The sequence below is a fragment of the Pelodiscus sinensis genome, chromosome 20 (assembly GCF_049634645.1).
Source record: "Pelodiscus sinensis isolate JC-2024 chromosome 20, ASM4963464v1, whole genome shotgun sequence".
NCBI classification, from domain to species: Eukaryota; Metazoa; Chordata; order Testudines; family Trionychidae; genus Pelodiscus; species Pelodiscus sinensis.
Genome location: NC_134730.1, coordinates 10,445,300 through 10,459,806, shown reverse-complemented (window position 1 = coordinate 10,459,806; position 14,507 = coordinate 10,445,300). Strand labels below are relative to the sequence as shown.

Here is a 14,507-nt window from a genome sequence, read left to right as displayed (position 1 = left end):
CAAAACAGTTGGACAGACAGATTTATTGTCTCAGGAGACAATGCATTCCATAATACCAGATCACAGCAAGTTTTATCAAAATGTACATCCAGACAGCCAGGAAGCAAATTTACCTTTTCGCTGCATCAGGAGATTTGGCTACAATAACTGCATTTCTGTAATTTGGAATCTGGATTAAAAAGAAAAAAGTTACTAAAATGTAGAGTACTGAATACTTTAATATATATAGTACTTATTCTTAACTCATTACAGTTTGGGTGGACAACTGTGTCTACATCTTTATAATCAAGGGCAATAGTGGGAGAACCTCATGCTGTAGTACTAATGAAAGGAAAAAATTCCATTCTAACACCAGTGATATAAAGGGCAGTAAGAAATGTGTATATAAGCTGCACCAAAATATTATGTAGCACTCAAATTAGTGCTCAAAATACTTCAAGCAATACAATTAGTTCATAGAATTCACTACAGATTGAACCCCTCTAGTTTGGCGCATTCAGATCTGTCAACATCCATGGTCCGGCCGATGTCCACTTAGGGTTTTGGGCAAGTTTCCCCCAGCCCCCTGAAGCAGTGGTTCCCAAACTTTTATTATTCTGTGGACTGGCAAACCCATTCACACACTTTTGATGGATAGGTAACATTTTACTTACATATTTGCATATTCATTGTGCAAATATGCAAGTAAAATTATGCCTGTCCGTCAAAACTCCTGGCCCCCAGAGCTGCTACAAACAGCCAGCTTCAGCTCTGGCAGTCACCACGTGGCAGACAGCAGTGGCAGCTGAAGCCAGCTGTTCATGGTAACTGTGGGGGCAGGGGCACACCCCAGCTCTGAGACCCCCCCCCCCAGTGCCATCCATAACCCCAAGAGGCCCCCTCCCACTCCTCCATTACCTCCCAGCACCAGCCCAACCCCAGAGTCCCCTGCACCCAACCACCTGTGCCAGGCTCCTGCCCTCACAGCCCCCCAGTGCCCACCCCCCCAAACTCCTCAGCACCAACCCCCTACACCTTACAGCCCCCCCCATCACCAGATCCCCCAGTGCCAGTGCCTCCTGTTTCCAGAGCCCCACTATACCCAACCCCTTCAGAGCTCCCCCCAGTGCCAGTCCCCAATATTAGCCCCATCCCCAGAGCCTCCCAGTGCCAGTCTGGCCCCTGTAGCCCCTCCACTACTAGCCCCATCCCAGAGCTCCCTCAGTGCCAGCTCCCCACCCTGGATGTTGCAGTGCACCCCAGTATCAGCTCCACGCCTCTTAGAATCTCCACCCCTTAGAACAGTGTTTCTCAACTTTATTAAAAAAGTACCCGTTTCAAAAAAAAAAAAAAAAAATTGTAAGTACCCCCTTTAAAAAAAAAATTGTAAGTGCCTCCAGTACCTACAGTTTTCAGAGAGAGACAAATTTATTCTACCATTGCAACACATTTGTTTAAACAACTCCATCGTAGCCGGGCGGACGATGACATTTTTGGGTGTAAAAAGTACAAAAATAATAAAGCTCTGTAAAACAAAAATTCAGTTTTCTCCAAATTTCAGTTGTGTTGGGGTACTCGAGAGAAGTCTGGAGTATGTCCAGGGTACTCGTACCACTGGTTAAGAAACATTGCCTTTGAGTTCTCCACTACTACCCCTGCCCCCTTCACCTAGCCTTGTGCTGCCTCCCAGCTGCCAGCTGGGCGCTGCTGCCATGGTCACAGCTACTCTAAGACTGCCATTCTTGGTGCTGCACGGTCCTCCTGCCTTGCAGCAAACTGCTCTTCTGTCTTCTGAGACACAGGGCAGGACAGGCATCTCCCAACAGCTTCGGCGGGAGAGGAGGTGCTGGGCAGTATACCACAGCCCTAGCCCCCAGCACCACTGTGGCCCGGCAGCCAGCGGTTCACGGCCTGGCACAGATCTGTGGACCAGCGGTTGGGAACCACTGCTCTAAAGTTTGTTTATAGCCACCAGTCCTCATTGTTCTATGCTGTTATTTAGTTCTAATTTATCTGAAATGTCTTCTAAGAGCCCAGTAAGCAGTGGAAGTGTTGCTAGACAATAATGACCTCCCATGGTTTGGCAAATCTCTAGTTCAGCACTGGTCATGTCCCAAGGGTACTGGCTGGGTCCTGAGGATACCGGCTGAGAGAGGTTCAATCTGTATTAAGAAACATTTTGTCATTCTTCACCACCTTTCATTATTGGCTTCAACAACTATAAAAGGTGCACACTGCAGAACACAGCTATTTCTTTGGGTACATTTACACCCGATGCAGAAATATCTACACTAGCTGCGTTCAAGCTAGCATGGTAGCAGAAGGGTAGCCATAGTGGTGTAAGTGGCAAGATAGGCTAATTGCTTGAATACTTTGGGTGACAAGCCTGTCCCAGCATAAGAAATAGAATTGCACTAGCCTCAGAGCTAGAATGGGTATATCTACCAGAGATAGAAGTGACACTGAGATGGAGGGCAGGGACAGCTGGGTACCCCTCTTTGTTAACTTGTTGGCTTGGGAGGGGGAGGTGTGCATGTGTGCGTGCGTCCACATATGCATGTCCCCTGCTCTGCAGAGCTGGGGTTGGGCGGCCGGCACATGTGGTGCACCAAGGCCTAGGCTATGCCATGCTATTCTCCATGGGCAGTGTGCAGGGTTGGGGAGCCCCTTCTCCAGTGCCCCGCTGTGCCCAGCTGGGCTGGAGACAGCCCTGGGCACTGCCTGCCAGCAAAGAACTGGGCCGGGCAGGGAAGAGACTCTGCTCTCCCCACCTCTCTTCGCCATCACTATTTTGGCTCTTCATCTTTAACAGGTTGGCCACCCCTGCTATATATCATCAGATAAAGGTTAAATGCAAATGAATATGGATAAAACGTGAGAAACCTTACTTCTTCCTGTATATACTGTAGCAAGAAAGGAGATGCCCTTAAGTTGTCTACTGGAAAACTGAAGAAGCCTTGGATTTCCTTTTGATGAAGATCCATAGTGATAATGTGTGTTAAACCTAAACACACCAAAAAAAAGAGTGAATCACTAAATAGCCTCTCCTATTCTCAAATGTTTTCTGGAATATACAATCCATGTGTGTCCAAATTTCATGTTCTCTAACTTATCCTATGTCAGTATACTTTAGGCCACATTTTAACAGATGCTTCAAAGCCTTTTCTTGTACCAGCTTATACGAGTACTGACAACCAGCCACTGACAACGCAGCACCAGAGAGAACATAATATAGGCATATTAATACAGCATCCCTAATCAGATATTTATGGATCATCCCCAGATACAACTGTAACAGATAGATGAACAAATATTAATTTCCCCAACAGGGGCTGAGAACTTGGGGCTTGCCTCCAAGTATCAGAAGGGAGGTAAGGAAGGACAGCTGATTCCCAGGGGTTCATGGTAGTTGAACAAATTATGAAGGCCAAAATTCTTGCTGCCTTCTTGCATGACTCACTCACCTGCTTTGGCTAGCATAGAAGCCAGCAGTTTGCAGACTATGGAGCCCCTCTTCCTCATTTTGCTTTGTTTGCTATAGGGGAAGTAAGGGATGACCCCAATAATATTCTTGGCGCAGGAAGTCTTCAGTGCATAAGCCATTATCAACAATTCCATTACAGCAGTGTTCACATCTCTAAGAGAGGTTTGAAAACCATTCCAAATATTAGTGAAGAAGTATTCTGATAACAATTCCATCCCACAGTCTCTAGCTTCTTTATTTAGTGTTCAGAAAGTAATTTGTTTTGCGCCTTTTTTAGATAAAGCTTCTAACATACATGATTTGATAAAATTAAACAGAACTTGCTACCAAAAGTCAAATTAACAGCTACCACTCCTCACCCTTAACTCTGATTCCTTGCTTTTTCCTTGTTTATGGCCTTTCACACCTTTTAGTGTTCAGGCTGTCAACTATAGAGAAAATGGGGTTTAGCTCTTGTAGCATTTGTTGAGTTAAATATACTAAAACCATAGACCTTCAATCAGCTTTTACCACAGACCAAGCTCTTAAATAGTAATAATGAACTTCTGTATAAGTTCTATAGCAAAAATAACATATTGGTACTATAAATCAAAGCTTGTCAAGGTGAACAAAAGGAGGGAATTTGTTCAACATGTGCAGCTGGCTTTATACAGAAACAAATTACCTTAGATCAACACACCCTGCTGCAACTTCTTCTAGAAAGTGATATCTTTCTCCAATACTTCATTGATCTCTATGTTAGTACGGTATAAGCTTCGTTATCTGGCATGTTGGGGAAATAAGGGTTGCTGGTCAAATATTCTGGCTAACAAAGTTCAAAGTGTGGGAGAGGGTTCCGGGCTGAGGCAGAGTATGGTATGTGGGTTCTAGGCTGGGGGTGCAAGCTGCAGGGTGGGGCCACAAATGAGAGGTTCACAATGAGGGGGATCCAGGCTGAGGCTGAAAGAGTACAGAAGGGGGTATCGCATAGAATCTCTGGATATACACTTTATATCTGCATCTGTGTATATGGATAGCTGTGGCTCATTTTTGCAGATATGGATGTGGATTAGGAATGTAATAGTTAAACTAATGCTAATCTGTTAATTGGTTAATCTATTAATTTTACCAGTTAAACTCCCAGTCACCGCTGGGAGCCTGCAGTGCTAGCAGCCCGTGGAGTTAGGGTTGCCAGATGGTTTCAACAAAAATACCGGACACACTTGACATTACATCTTATTTAGAAAATACTGGACATTTATATTTTCTCAATTTGTTTCCCAAACAGAAAGTTCAAATACTGGACTGCCCAGTTCAAAACTGGACACCTGGCAACCCTACATGGAGTGTTTAACCGTGTAACTGATTGAATTTCAATCGATTACATGGTTAGTGGTTTTCTTTTTAATTTTTACATCTTTAATGTGAATACAAATTTTGTATCCAATACCCACAAATTTGCAGGGTATCCATGATCCACACTCACACATGTGGATGCGGATATCCATTGGTCATTTTTATGTCTCCAGATGTGGATAAAGAATTTTGTATCCACACAGGAGTTCAATATAGGATGTTAAATTGCAGTTATTGGACTAATCGTGTAGTCAACACAATTAGCCAATAAAGACTGCTCTGCAGAGCTGCAGCAGCGGTAGCTCCAGGAGCCAGCTCAAGGCAGGCCTGAGTAGTCCCGGCTCTTGGTGGCCTGTAGCTCTGCATTTTAAATGGAGTAAGAGCAGCTGGACTCTCACTACATTTAAAATGCAGAGGTGCAGTGTCCCGGACCAGCGCAAGCCAGGTCTCCTTGCTCCTGGTGGCTAGAGCTGGCTGCTGCAAACAGGGCTTGGTGCCAGAGCAGCCTCTGTTCACATCAGCTGGGGTGGCCATGGACAGGGGCTGCTGCCAGAGTCATCCCTGGCCATCGTGAACAGAAGCTGCTCCAGCACCAGCCCGTTTGCAGCGGTCAGGGCTGGCTGTGGACAGGGACTGCTGCCACAGCAGCCCCTGCGCGCAGCCAGCCTGGTCACCACAAATGGGCTGGCTGGCAGTAGCAGCCACTGTCCGAGGAGAGGTCCAGCTCCCTGCTGGGACCCCCCACAGACAAGGGCTACCCCTGGCAAGCCATGGTCCATCTTGGGCAAAGGCTGCTTCGCAGCAGCCTCTCCTATCTTCCTCACCCCCCGCCCACTGCTTCTGATCGAGGCAATGGGGCGGGGGCAGGCAGCACTACAAAGATGTTGTTGGGGGGAACTGGCTTCTATGCTGGCTCCTGTCCCCCCCCCCCCCTTTGCTGGACAAGGGAAGGGGGCGGGAAGCGAGTAGTCGATACTGAAGTTGACGATTACTCGATAACAACTCTACTCTAGTATGGGATTCAGTCTCAAGCAGAGAGTTTGTGGGAGAAAGAGGGGAGAGTTAGGATGTAGGAGGGAGTTTGGATTCAAGAAGAGGATCTGGGCAGGGCTTTCAGGTGCCAGAGGGGCTGAGGTGCCCAATCCAGTTGGCACTCACCTCAGGTGGCTCCCCAGTAGTGGCAACATATCCCTACTGCTCCCAGGAGGAGGAGCGGCTAGGTACCTCTGTATGCTGCGTCTGCCTGCTGGCACTGACCCTGCAGGTCCCAGTGGCCACAGTTCCCAGCCAATGGGAACTGCTAAGCCAACATGGGAGTCCTAATGGTTATTTCTGTGCCTAAGAAAAACAGGGACATGTCACCACTTCCAAGGAGCCCCACAGAGCCAGGTAAGGAGCCTGCCAGACCTGTGCCAACTGGCTCAATTAAAATCAGAAATGCCGGTTTAATAGAACTGGCTGGTACAGGGCTGGATAATGCAGGTTTCACTGTATTTTGTTTAGCTCATTGTTAGAAGTGAAAATGTGAATGAGTTTTATTGTGAGAAAAGGAATCTCTAAAAGCCCAAACCATATTACAGACCACCATGATCAGGAAGTTCGATCTTCTGGCCACAGCAACGTTTACAGATCCCATGACCCCAGTACCTCTTGAGAAACCCACAAAGAAGAAAGATCAGATCTTAGGCTACAAGTTGTGAAAGCATGTATTTAACAAGCTTCCGCCAACATGATTTTTTTCTAATATATGCTGGAGTTCAACCAGATCAACATTTCATGATGAATATTTTGGAGAGAAAATTACTTTTGTAACTAATACATGTCATCCCTGCAGTCTGTATCATTAAGTTAGGATCCAAATCATGGAACATGTTTCCTTAAAATGTTCAGTGTAAATGAACAAGTGACTTCCCCTCCGTTGTCCAACTCCAAAAAACAGCACAGCATAAAGTGCAGACTAGGGATTTTAAATTTAGATTAATTGGCTAATCAAATAGTCAATGCAATTTGCATCGACTATTTGATTAGTTGACAAGGCCACCTCTGCCTTTGAAGTGTAGCAACAGTCCCAGGGTTGTTGCTACACTTCCAAGGTGAAAGCATTGCGGGGAGCATGGGGCCAGCGGGGGTTTCAAGCAATCACCTGCTGACCCCATGCTCCCTGTGGCATTTCAAAGTGGCAGAGCCACATGGAGCCCAGGTTCAGCAGGTCTATTAGCGTGTCGACTATCTGACAAGCATTTGCTTATTGGATAGTTCACTAGTTGTTCACATCCCTAGTGCAGGCAATATATTTTGCTGGAAGCCAGCATCTCTGCGCTACTCATGTTTTCAGGAGATGAAAGACAGGCTGCATCAAACAATAATATCAATGCTAAACCCCCCAAGCAACAGCTTCTATTGGGAAGATCCATTGAAAAAGGTGAATATTGAAACATATACCCAGATCATGGCAGAAAGACCTGGGAGAAAAGACCCATCTTAACTAACTTTGGGCATACTGATAAGACAGCTATGCTTTATCTATAAAAAACATTCCTTCAGCCCACTTTAGATAAGGAGAGACTTAAGCATAGTGTTGCTTTCCACTGAATATGGTGGTGTTGGTTACCAAATGTTCTATCCTATCCTGGCAATAAGCTTTGACTCAGCTATACGGGGATGAATGACAATTTAGAGCAGGGGTGGGCAATAATTTGTGGCCGAGGGCCACTTCAAAAATGTGTGAAGTGTCCAGGGGCCGCTCCGGAAGGGGCAGAGCCTAACCCGGAAGGGATGGGACCAGAATGTTTTTGGGCTTCCCCACCCCCAGACCATAATTGGACTGGAGATGGGGCAGCCCCTTTGCCCCCCCTTCCTACTAGGCGCTCATGCCCCTGGCAAGGAGGGAAGAGGCTTCCCACTCCCCCAGGCCATTAGCCTGGGAGTATGGAAAGTCTCCTCCCATTCTAACCCCGCACTGCGAGCACGTGGCACTTCAAAGTGCCACATGCTGCTCGCAGGGCAGGAAGACACATCACACGCTTCCCTGCCCCCAAGCCGATTGGCCTGGGAGCGAGGGAGCTGTGAGAAGCTTCCCTCACCCTGCTCCTGCCCCGCGCGAGCGTACAACACTCCTCGCAGGGTGGGGGGGGGAAGGGCAGAGGAAACTTTGCACACTCCTCCTGCCCTCAGGCCAATCAGGGCTTGGGGGCAGGAGAGTGTGTGATATCTCCTCCTGCCCTGTGAAGAGCACTTCAAAGCGTTGTGTGCTGCTCACAGGGCAGGAGGAAGCTTCACGCGCTTCCCCGCCCCCATATCCGGCCCGCAAAGGCCCTTTTGCCCACCCCTGATTTAGAGCCTTGTGGAAAATATAAGCACCACAGGTCGGAAAGTCCAGTGATATCCTCAGAACAAAGACATCCTTACCCATTCTATTACACCAGCTGTCATGAGGAAACTGTGAAATTATACATCAGTCCTTCAATACACCACTACTACACACAGATACACATCAGTATAACCCTACCGAATTCCCAGTCCAAACTGGTCAATTTCACAATTTCAGATGTTTACACAGCATTCTAAACATGGGGGTTCTGACTCAAAATGGGACGGGGGAGGAGGGCAGTTTGCAAAGTTTTTGTAGGGAGGAGTACACCTCTCCCAGCCCGTAGGGAGGGGACAAAAGGGTGTGGTAGGGTGAGCAGAGGGGAGAGCTGCTGCAGCTGAGGGAAAGGGGCTCCTCCTCCAGTCAGACAGCTCCCTGCAAGGTAGCTCTGAACCGCTGGGTGAGGCTCATTAAGCAGCTGTGCAACTTAGCAGGAACCTTGGTCTTGACCTATAGTTTGAAAACCACTGATCTAGTCTGACCTCATGCATGTTGTAGACGGGGATGTTAACCAGTTAAGCACTAGCATTTAACCAGTTAACTATTTTAAGTCTCTTAAATTAGGCCTGGCACGCCTCAGCTGTGAGGTCCTGAGCACCCAGCCTGTCTCCTCTGCAGCTGGGGCTACTCCAGCTTCACTAGCAAGGGCTGGTTAACCATTTAACTGGTATGCATACCAGTAAGCCTCATGCTTATCAGTAAACTGTTTAACATCATCAGTTGCAGCTATGTTGGGCAAGGGAAATATGGTAAAAACCTCAATTCTGAGACTTCCGGGATGGTCTCTCTTCCACAAGTCCATTGCAACTCCTCAGAAGCCAGTGCAGGCATCTCAAGTTACTGATTGCTGAGACTGAGTAAAGGGCAGTACAGCCTCTCTCCGACTTACAAACTGGTTACAGACCAAGCAATTGGTCGTAACTCGGTTTGTTCGCAAGTCGGACCCCATTGAGTTACACGTGACCGCACTGTTTGTAAGCACAGATCGCGTTCGTAACTCAGGGTCCGCCATTTATGACAGTTTTGGTCGTAACTGCGAACGGTTGTAAGTCGACTGTTCGCAGCTCGGGGACCAGCTGTACTCTGACCACACTGAGTTCTACTTTCTCCCTGAATAGGGTTATGTTCCTGAAAGCTCTGAGACCAAGAGTAATCCAAGTACCATTCCATTCAACTACTGATTTGTTTTGTGCATCTCAAGTGTTATACAACTAACTAGTCCCATTCTAGCTTCATTACTTCCCCGATCTCTGGAAACTAACTTCTATTTGTTTCTTCGTGAACATTCTGAGTGTTTGTTAGCCTACTGGCTCTATTAGCCTGCATATACAAGAAAGCTTTGTGTGCTATGAAACACCCAGCCAAGAATTATATAAAACAGCCCCCTGCCTCTCAGGAAGGCAAATGAACAAAGAGCCATTTATTTCCTTCAGTAGTATGGTCATGTCAGTAAGGCTGAGAGGTGAGAGAAGGATGCTATTCTCCATGTTACATTTTTGGCTTTTAAAAATGCACTGTTTAAAGGACACTTTGGAACTTTACATTTTATATCGCCTTTTCTTTATTTATACTTTTATGTCACAGAAAATTTTAAAAACAAACACAAATGAGGATTGAGTACCACTGATTTTAAAACCATGAAAATGACTATGTTCATTTCAGGAAAACAACCCATATATGACAAACATAAAAGAAAAAGAACGGAAGGAAAAGAGAAACTACAGTGGTGAGTGATGTATAACTGCACAAAAGCAAACTCACTTAAATGGCTGGTCACCTTTGCCTCCTTATGTCTATCACATTCATCCTTTCTGGAGGAAGTACTACACTAGAGGTTAAACCTCTCTAGTCCAGTACTTTCTGGTCAAGCAACATCTGTGGTCCAGCATGATTTTAGTTAGCCAGATGTCTATTTATCATGGGTGTGGCCAAGTTTCCTGCAGTCCTATAAAGTCTGTATACAGCCACAAGTCCTGGCTTTCAGTGTTCTGTGCTGTTATTTAGTTTTATTTTACCCCTATATGTCTTCAAAGAGCCCAGTAAACAGTGGAAATGTTGGTAATACTGCTAGACAATACTAATCTCTTATGGTTGAGCAAATTCTCTAGTTCGGGACTGGTTGGGGCCAACAGGTGCCGGATTAGAGAGGTTCAACTTGTACTCCTCATTCCCCAAAGGCCTGCACCAATGTTATTCTACAGACTCTATTACTCCTGGATTGCTTATTACCTTGAATCATAATCATGAAGTTTTCTTCTCTACCATGTAGCTTATCTTTAATCTTCCTGCAGTCTTTGCAATTTTCCAACATTACCTTATGAAACTCAGAGTTATTTATGCTAGAGGTTTTTGATGGTGTGTCCACCCCACACAAAGCCCAAAGGGTTATGGTAGGTCAATTAACTGCATAAAGCTGCACCTGGAGGAGGAGCCAGGGAGCAATGAAGAAATTAGAGGACATTCAGCTGACAGGAGCAAGAGAGTCTGGATGAAGCCAAATAGCTGACAGTAGAATGGGCTATAGAGAGAGGGGGGGTGCAGTCAGACTCAGTGTGAAAGAAGGCAAGAAAGGAAACAGCCCAGGAATTCATCAATAATTTAGGACTGTGCAGACCTTGACTGCTTGTTGTAGAGCTTCTGGGCTAGAACCCAGTGTTGATGGTGGGCCTAGCTTGTCCTGGCCGGACACTGTGGGAAGTGGCACCATTAAGGGGCAGTGAAAGGGAAGAATGTCTGGGACACTGGGGTCACAAGATACAGAGAACACAACTTGCGCTGGAAGGGGAAACTACTGGGACCCAGCCAACAGGTCAAGCCACAAAGCAGGACAAGTTTCATCCCAAATGCTTAAGACTCAGATTGAATAAATGTAACTACAGGAAGAGGTGTGGACCTGGAAGAGCTAATTCCCAGATACAAACAGAAAGAGGCTCTCTAGTGGTGGGTAAAGCACCCAGGGACATGACTAAACTGGCTCAACAGTAGAGAGATGCTATTATGCAACACGTAGGCTCTCTCTATACTATCAAGTTGTCAACACCAAAAAGTCCACAAAACAAAAATCACCACAGGGTGTTCACACTTGCTCCCTTTGTTGACAGACCTTGTCCACACTGGGGACGTGCATCCTACAATGCAGTATTGTGGAAAGGCAGAGCTGATGGTTGCATATCTTGCTATTCCTTCCAGAGCTCTCCCATAGCCTCCTTAACTGCTAGGAGCGGCATCATGTGTAACTCTGCGAGCTCTTGGTTCTGATGAATGTCAAATCAGCAGAGCAGCTTCCCTCCCTACCTCTGTAGCAACAATCTGCCTGCGGCTGTGTTCCTAGTGCAGGGCAGAACTTGAGTAGTCCAAGGATGTGCTTTGTTCCCTAAACTGAGCAGCACACTCAACTCTCCAATACTTTTCAGAGCTTTGAAAGGGGAGGGGCACACATGGCTGCAGGGCATCAGAGATCAAAACACTGATCAGAGCAATCAGGGTAGGCATTGCAGGATACTGGTGGAAGCCAATTCTGTCAGGGTCTACACTGGCTCTTTGTCAACAACGGGGGGGGGGGGGGGGACAGAATCTCTCATGGGGTGAAAGTTCTTTGTTGCATAAACTGGGTGTTTTTTTTCCCCAACAAAAGTCACATTCCAGTGTGTATACTCTGATTTGTCACCATAAAGCAGTTTTTGGCCACAAAACTTGGTAGTGTAGACAAGAGCTGGGCAAGATGTGGCCCAGGGCTAGATCTAGCCTGCCTAACACTCTGATCCGGCCCGCAGACTGCATCTGGCCGCTTTTTATTTATATCCTACTGCCTGTGCCACCGAATTTCCAGGCAGTGGCTCAGACAGAAGGATTTTATTTAAATGTCTCATGGTTTTGGGCCAGAGCTGTGAGTCACGAGCCCTTTACTATGATTTTAATTCAAAGCTTCGGGCCCCAAACAATTCTGGAGGAAGGCTAGTCCCCAGCCTTCTGACTCAAACCCCACCACTTCCGAGGGTGGAGCCGGTCCATGACCATATACCAAAATTCATTAAGTGGCTTTGCTGCAAAAATTATTGCCCTCCCCACAGTGTAGATAAACACTCCTGGGGTTAGGCACCTCATTCCAGTCACACTCCACTACTCTCCCCTTAGCTTCTTGTATCTCAGTACCAACTTTTCCATCTTTACTACTTACAGTATGATTCCATAGTATTTGAACAATATTTTAATATCAAGTTTTGCACTGCTAAAGAGTCCGCTTCCTTTCCTAATACCCCTGATAGTATGAACTTAAAATGTGCTGCAGAAAGGAGACAACCTTCAGATTGCATTGCTTAGAAGGAACAATGAAGCAAACATGAAGCTGAAGAATAAAGATCCTTGCGCACATCACAGTGGCTGCTCATTTGGAGGACAAGTCCTTTCAACACTCATACAAAGATAAAAGAACAGAGATTCTGTACGCAGCAATGATGAATGAAATCAGGTCTGGGGAAGAACAAAATTCTTGACAAGCTGACAAGAATTACTGACACATCTAAGTTTTCTCCCAAGTTTACTGCCTGCCCAAATTTTAATTTCTCATTTCCCTAATGAAAACCCATAATTTGTCTCAAATGTACATAATCTTAACTAAATAATAATCGAAAATTATTATGTACATGTAACAGGGTATCAGTGTTTGCCCAAACACCAGGGATGTAAAATCCCATTTAATTGGCTAAACAAGACTGAGGCTGCATTGGCTGGGATGCCTGAGAAGCCCCTTTCTGCAGCGCTCCTCCATCGGTTAATATCTTAAACCTTCACATCCCTACCAAACACTCCATTCTATTAAAAAAGATTCAGCTAGGAAAAAATAGTTGGTCTGGTTAATCAATCAGAGGAGGGGACTTATTTCCTCGCCTTGTTATAAATGATGAGAGTGGCTTTTCTGGGAACAGACCATCTAGTGCCGTGGTCCCCAACACCACGCGCGGCGCTTGCGGGGGGAGGGGAGCGCCGGCCCCGGGCGCGCGGCGCTTGCGGGGGGAGGAGAGCGCCGGCCCCGGGTGCGCGGCGCTTGCGGGGGGAGGAGAGCGCCAGCCCCGGGCGCGTGGCTATGGGGGGGGCCGCCCCCGGGCGCGTGGCTATGGGGGGGGGCCGCCCCCGGGCGCGCGGCTATGGGGGGGGCCCGCCCCCGGGCGCGCGGCTATGGGGGGGGCCCGCCCCCGGGCACGCGGCTATGGGGGGGGCCCGCCCCCGGGCACGCGGCTATGGGGGGGGCCCGCCCCCGGGCACGCAGCTATGGGGGGGGCCCGCCCCCGGGCACGCAGCTATGGGGGGGGCCCGCCCCCGGGCACGCAAGTGTCCCCACCCCCTGGTGCCCGGCAGGCGAACGGCCACGCCCCCTGGCGCCCGGCAACCTCAAAAGGTTGGGGACCACTGATCTAGTGTACATGCTGAATAGTTTTGAGAAAGGAACCCTATGAACGGCAAATCCTGGGGAAAAGATTCAAGCTGATCTTATATTGTCTTTGATATTTTGTTAATATAGACAAGCTTTAGGAATGAGATGAGTTTGGACTTTTTTAGTTTGGACTGTGTTTGCAGAGCAGATTGGAAAAAGGCTTCTGCTCATAAGATATTCCACTATCAATTTATTCTTGAGTGCTGGTGAGTTGTACAATAATAATAGAATGTGAAAGTTGAGGCAAAGCCCTGAAAGCTCATGAGTTTTTTCTCTTTGCTAGCCAAAAACCATGCAGTATTCTCCCCTGACACCTTTAAGAATAGTATCAGACCTAGCTGCAACCCTCTAAGAATAGTATCAGACCTAGCTGTTCTCTCTAAGCTGCACAGAGCCCTGAGCCTCTGACTGGGCGGGGATTATTACTGTGAAGCTGTGCTGCTAAGCAGCTTAGAGGGAACACTGGCCGCAATTAGTTTTTTTATACTCCAGCACCAAGTTTCACTGATTGCATTAGTCACCTGACAAGAAACCAGCAGAATCAGTGCAGATCTCCAAACTCAACTCATTGCCTTCCCAGACCGTTCAATCAAGCAAGATTCTCGGGTAGTGGATAGTTTTCTAAGTCAAGTATTTCTTTGCTCTCCTGACCCAAAGTCAGTACACCCAGCAGACGAGGAATACCGTAAGGCCTACCTAAGAGCCAGAATGGAATGGTACAATGTCATGGAAACACAGGAAGCAAAGAGTTAGCTTGAATTCTGTTTCACATCATTACAATCAAAGGAAAGGAAAGGGAAAGGAAAAGGAAAGAGTAATTCAACCTGTAATGAAAGCAACAGCTCCTATTGTTGCTTGGTAATTTGAAAGCAGAGGAAATTACACAACCTGAAATGGAAGAGCTAATC

At 47.0% G+C, this 14,507-nt stretch overlaps 1 protein-coding gene across 4 annotated transcripts in view; it reads right to left on the bottom strand.

The window, feature by feature from the left end:
- PRPSAP1 (phosphoribosyl pyrophosphate synthetase associated protein 1) overlaps positions 1–14,507 on the bottom strand; it is a 62,462-nt gene that overhangs the window by 25,484 nt on the left and 22,471 nt on the right. For all 4 annotated transcript variants that reach the window (XM_025178146.2, XM_006136477.3, XM_006136475.4 and 1 more), the window contains exons 5-7: positions 3,444–3,616; positions 2,868–2,983; positions 114–169 (exon numbers count right to left, since the gene is read on the bottom strand). In XM_025178146.2, coding sequence (XP_025033931.1) covers positions 114–169; positions 2,868–2,983; positions 3,444–3,616 — 345 coding nt within the window. The remainder of the gene's footprint in view (positions 1–113; positions 170–2,867; positions 2,984–3,443; positions 3,617–14,507) is intronic.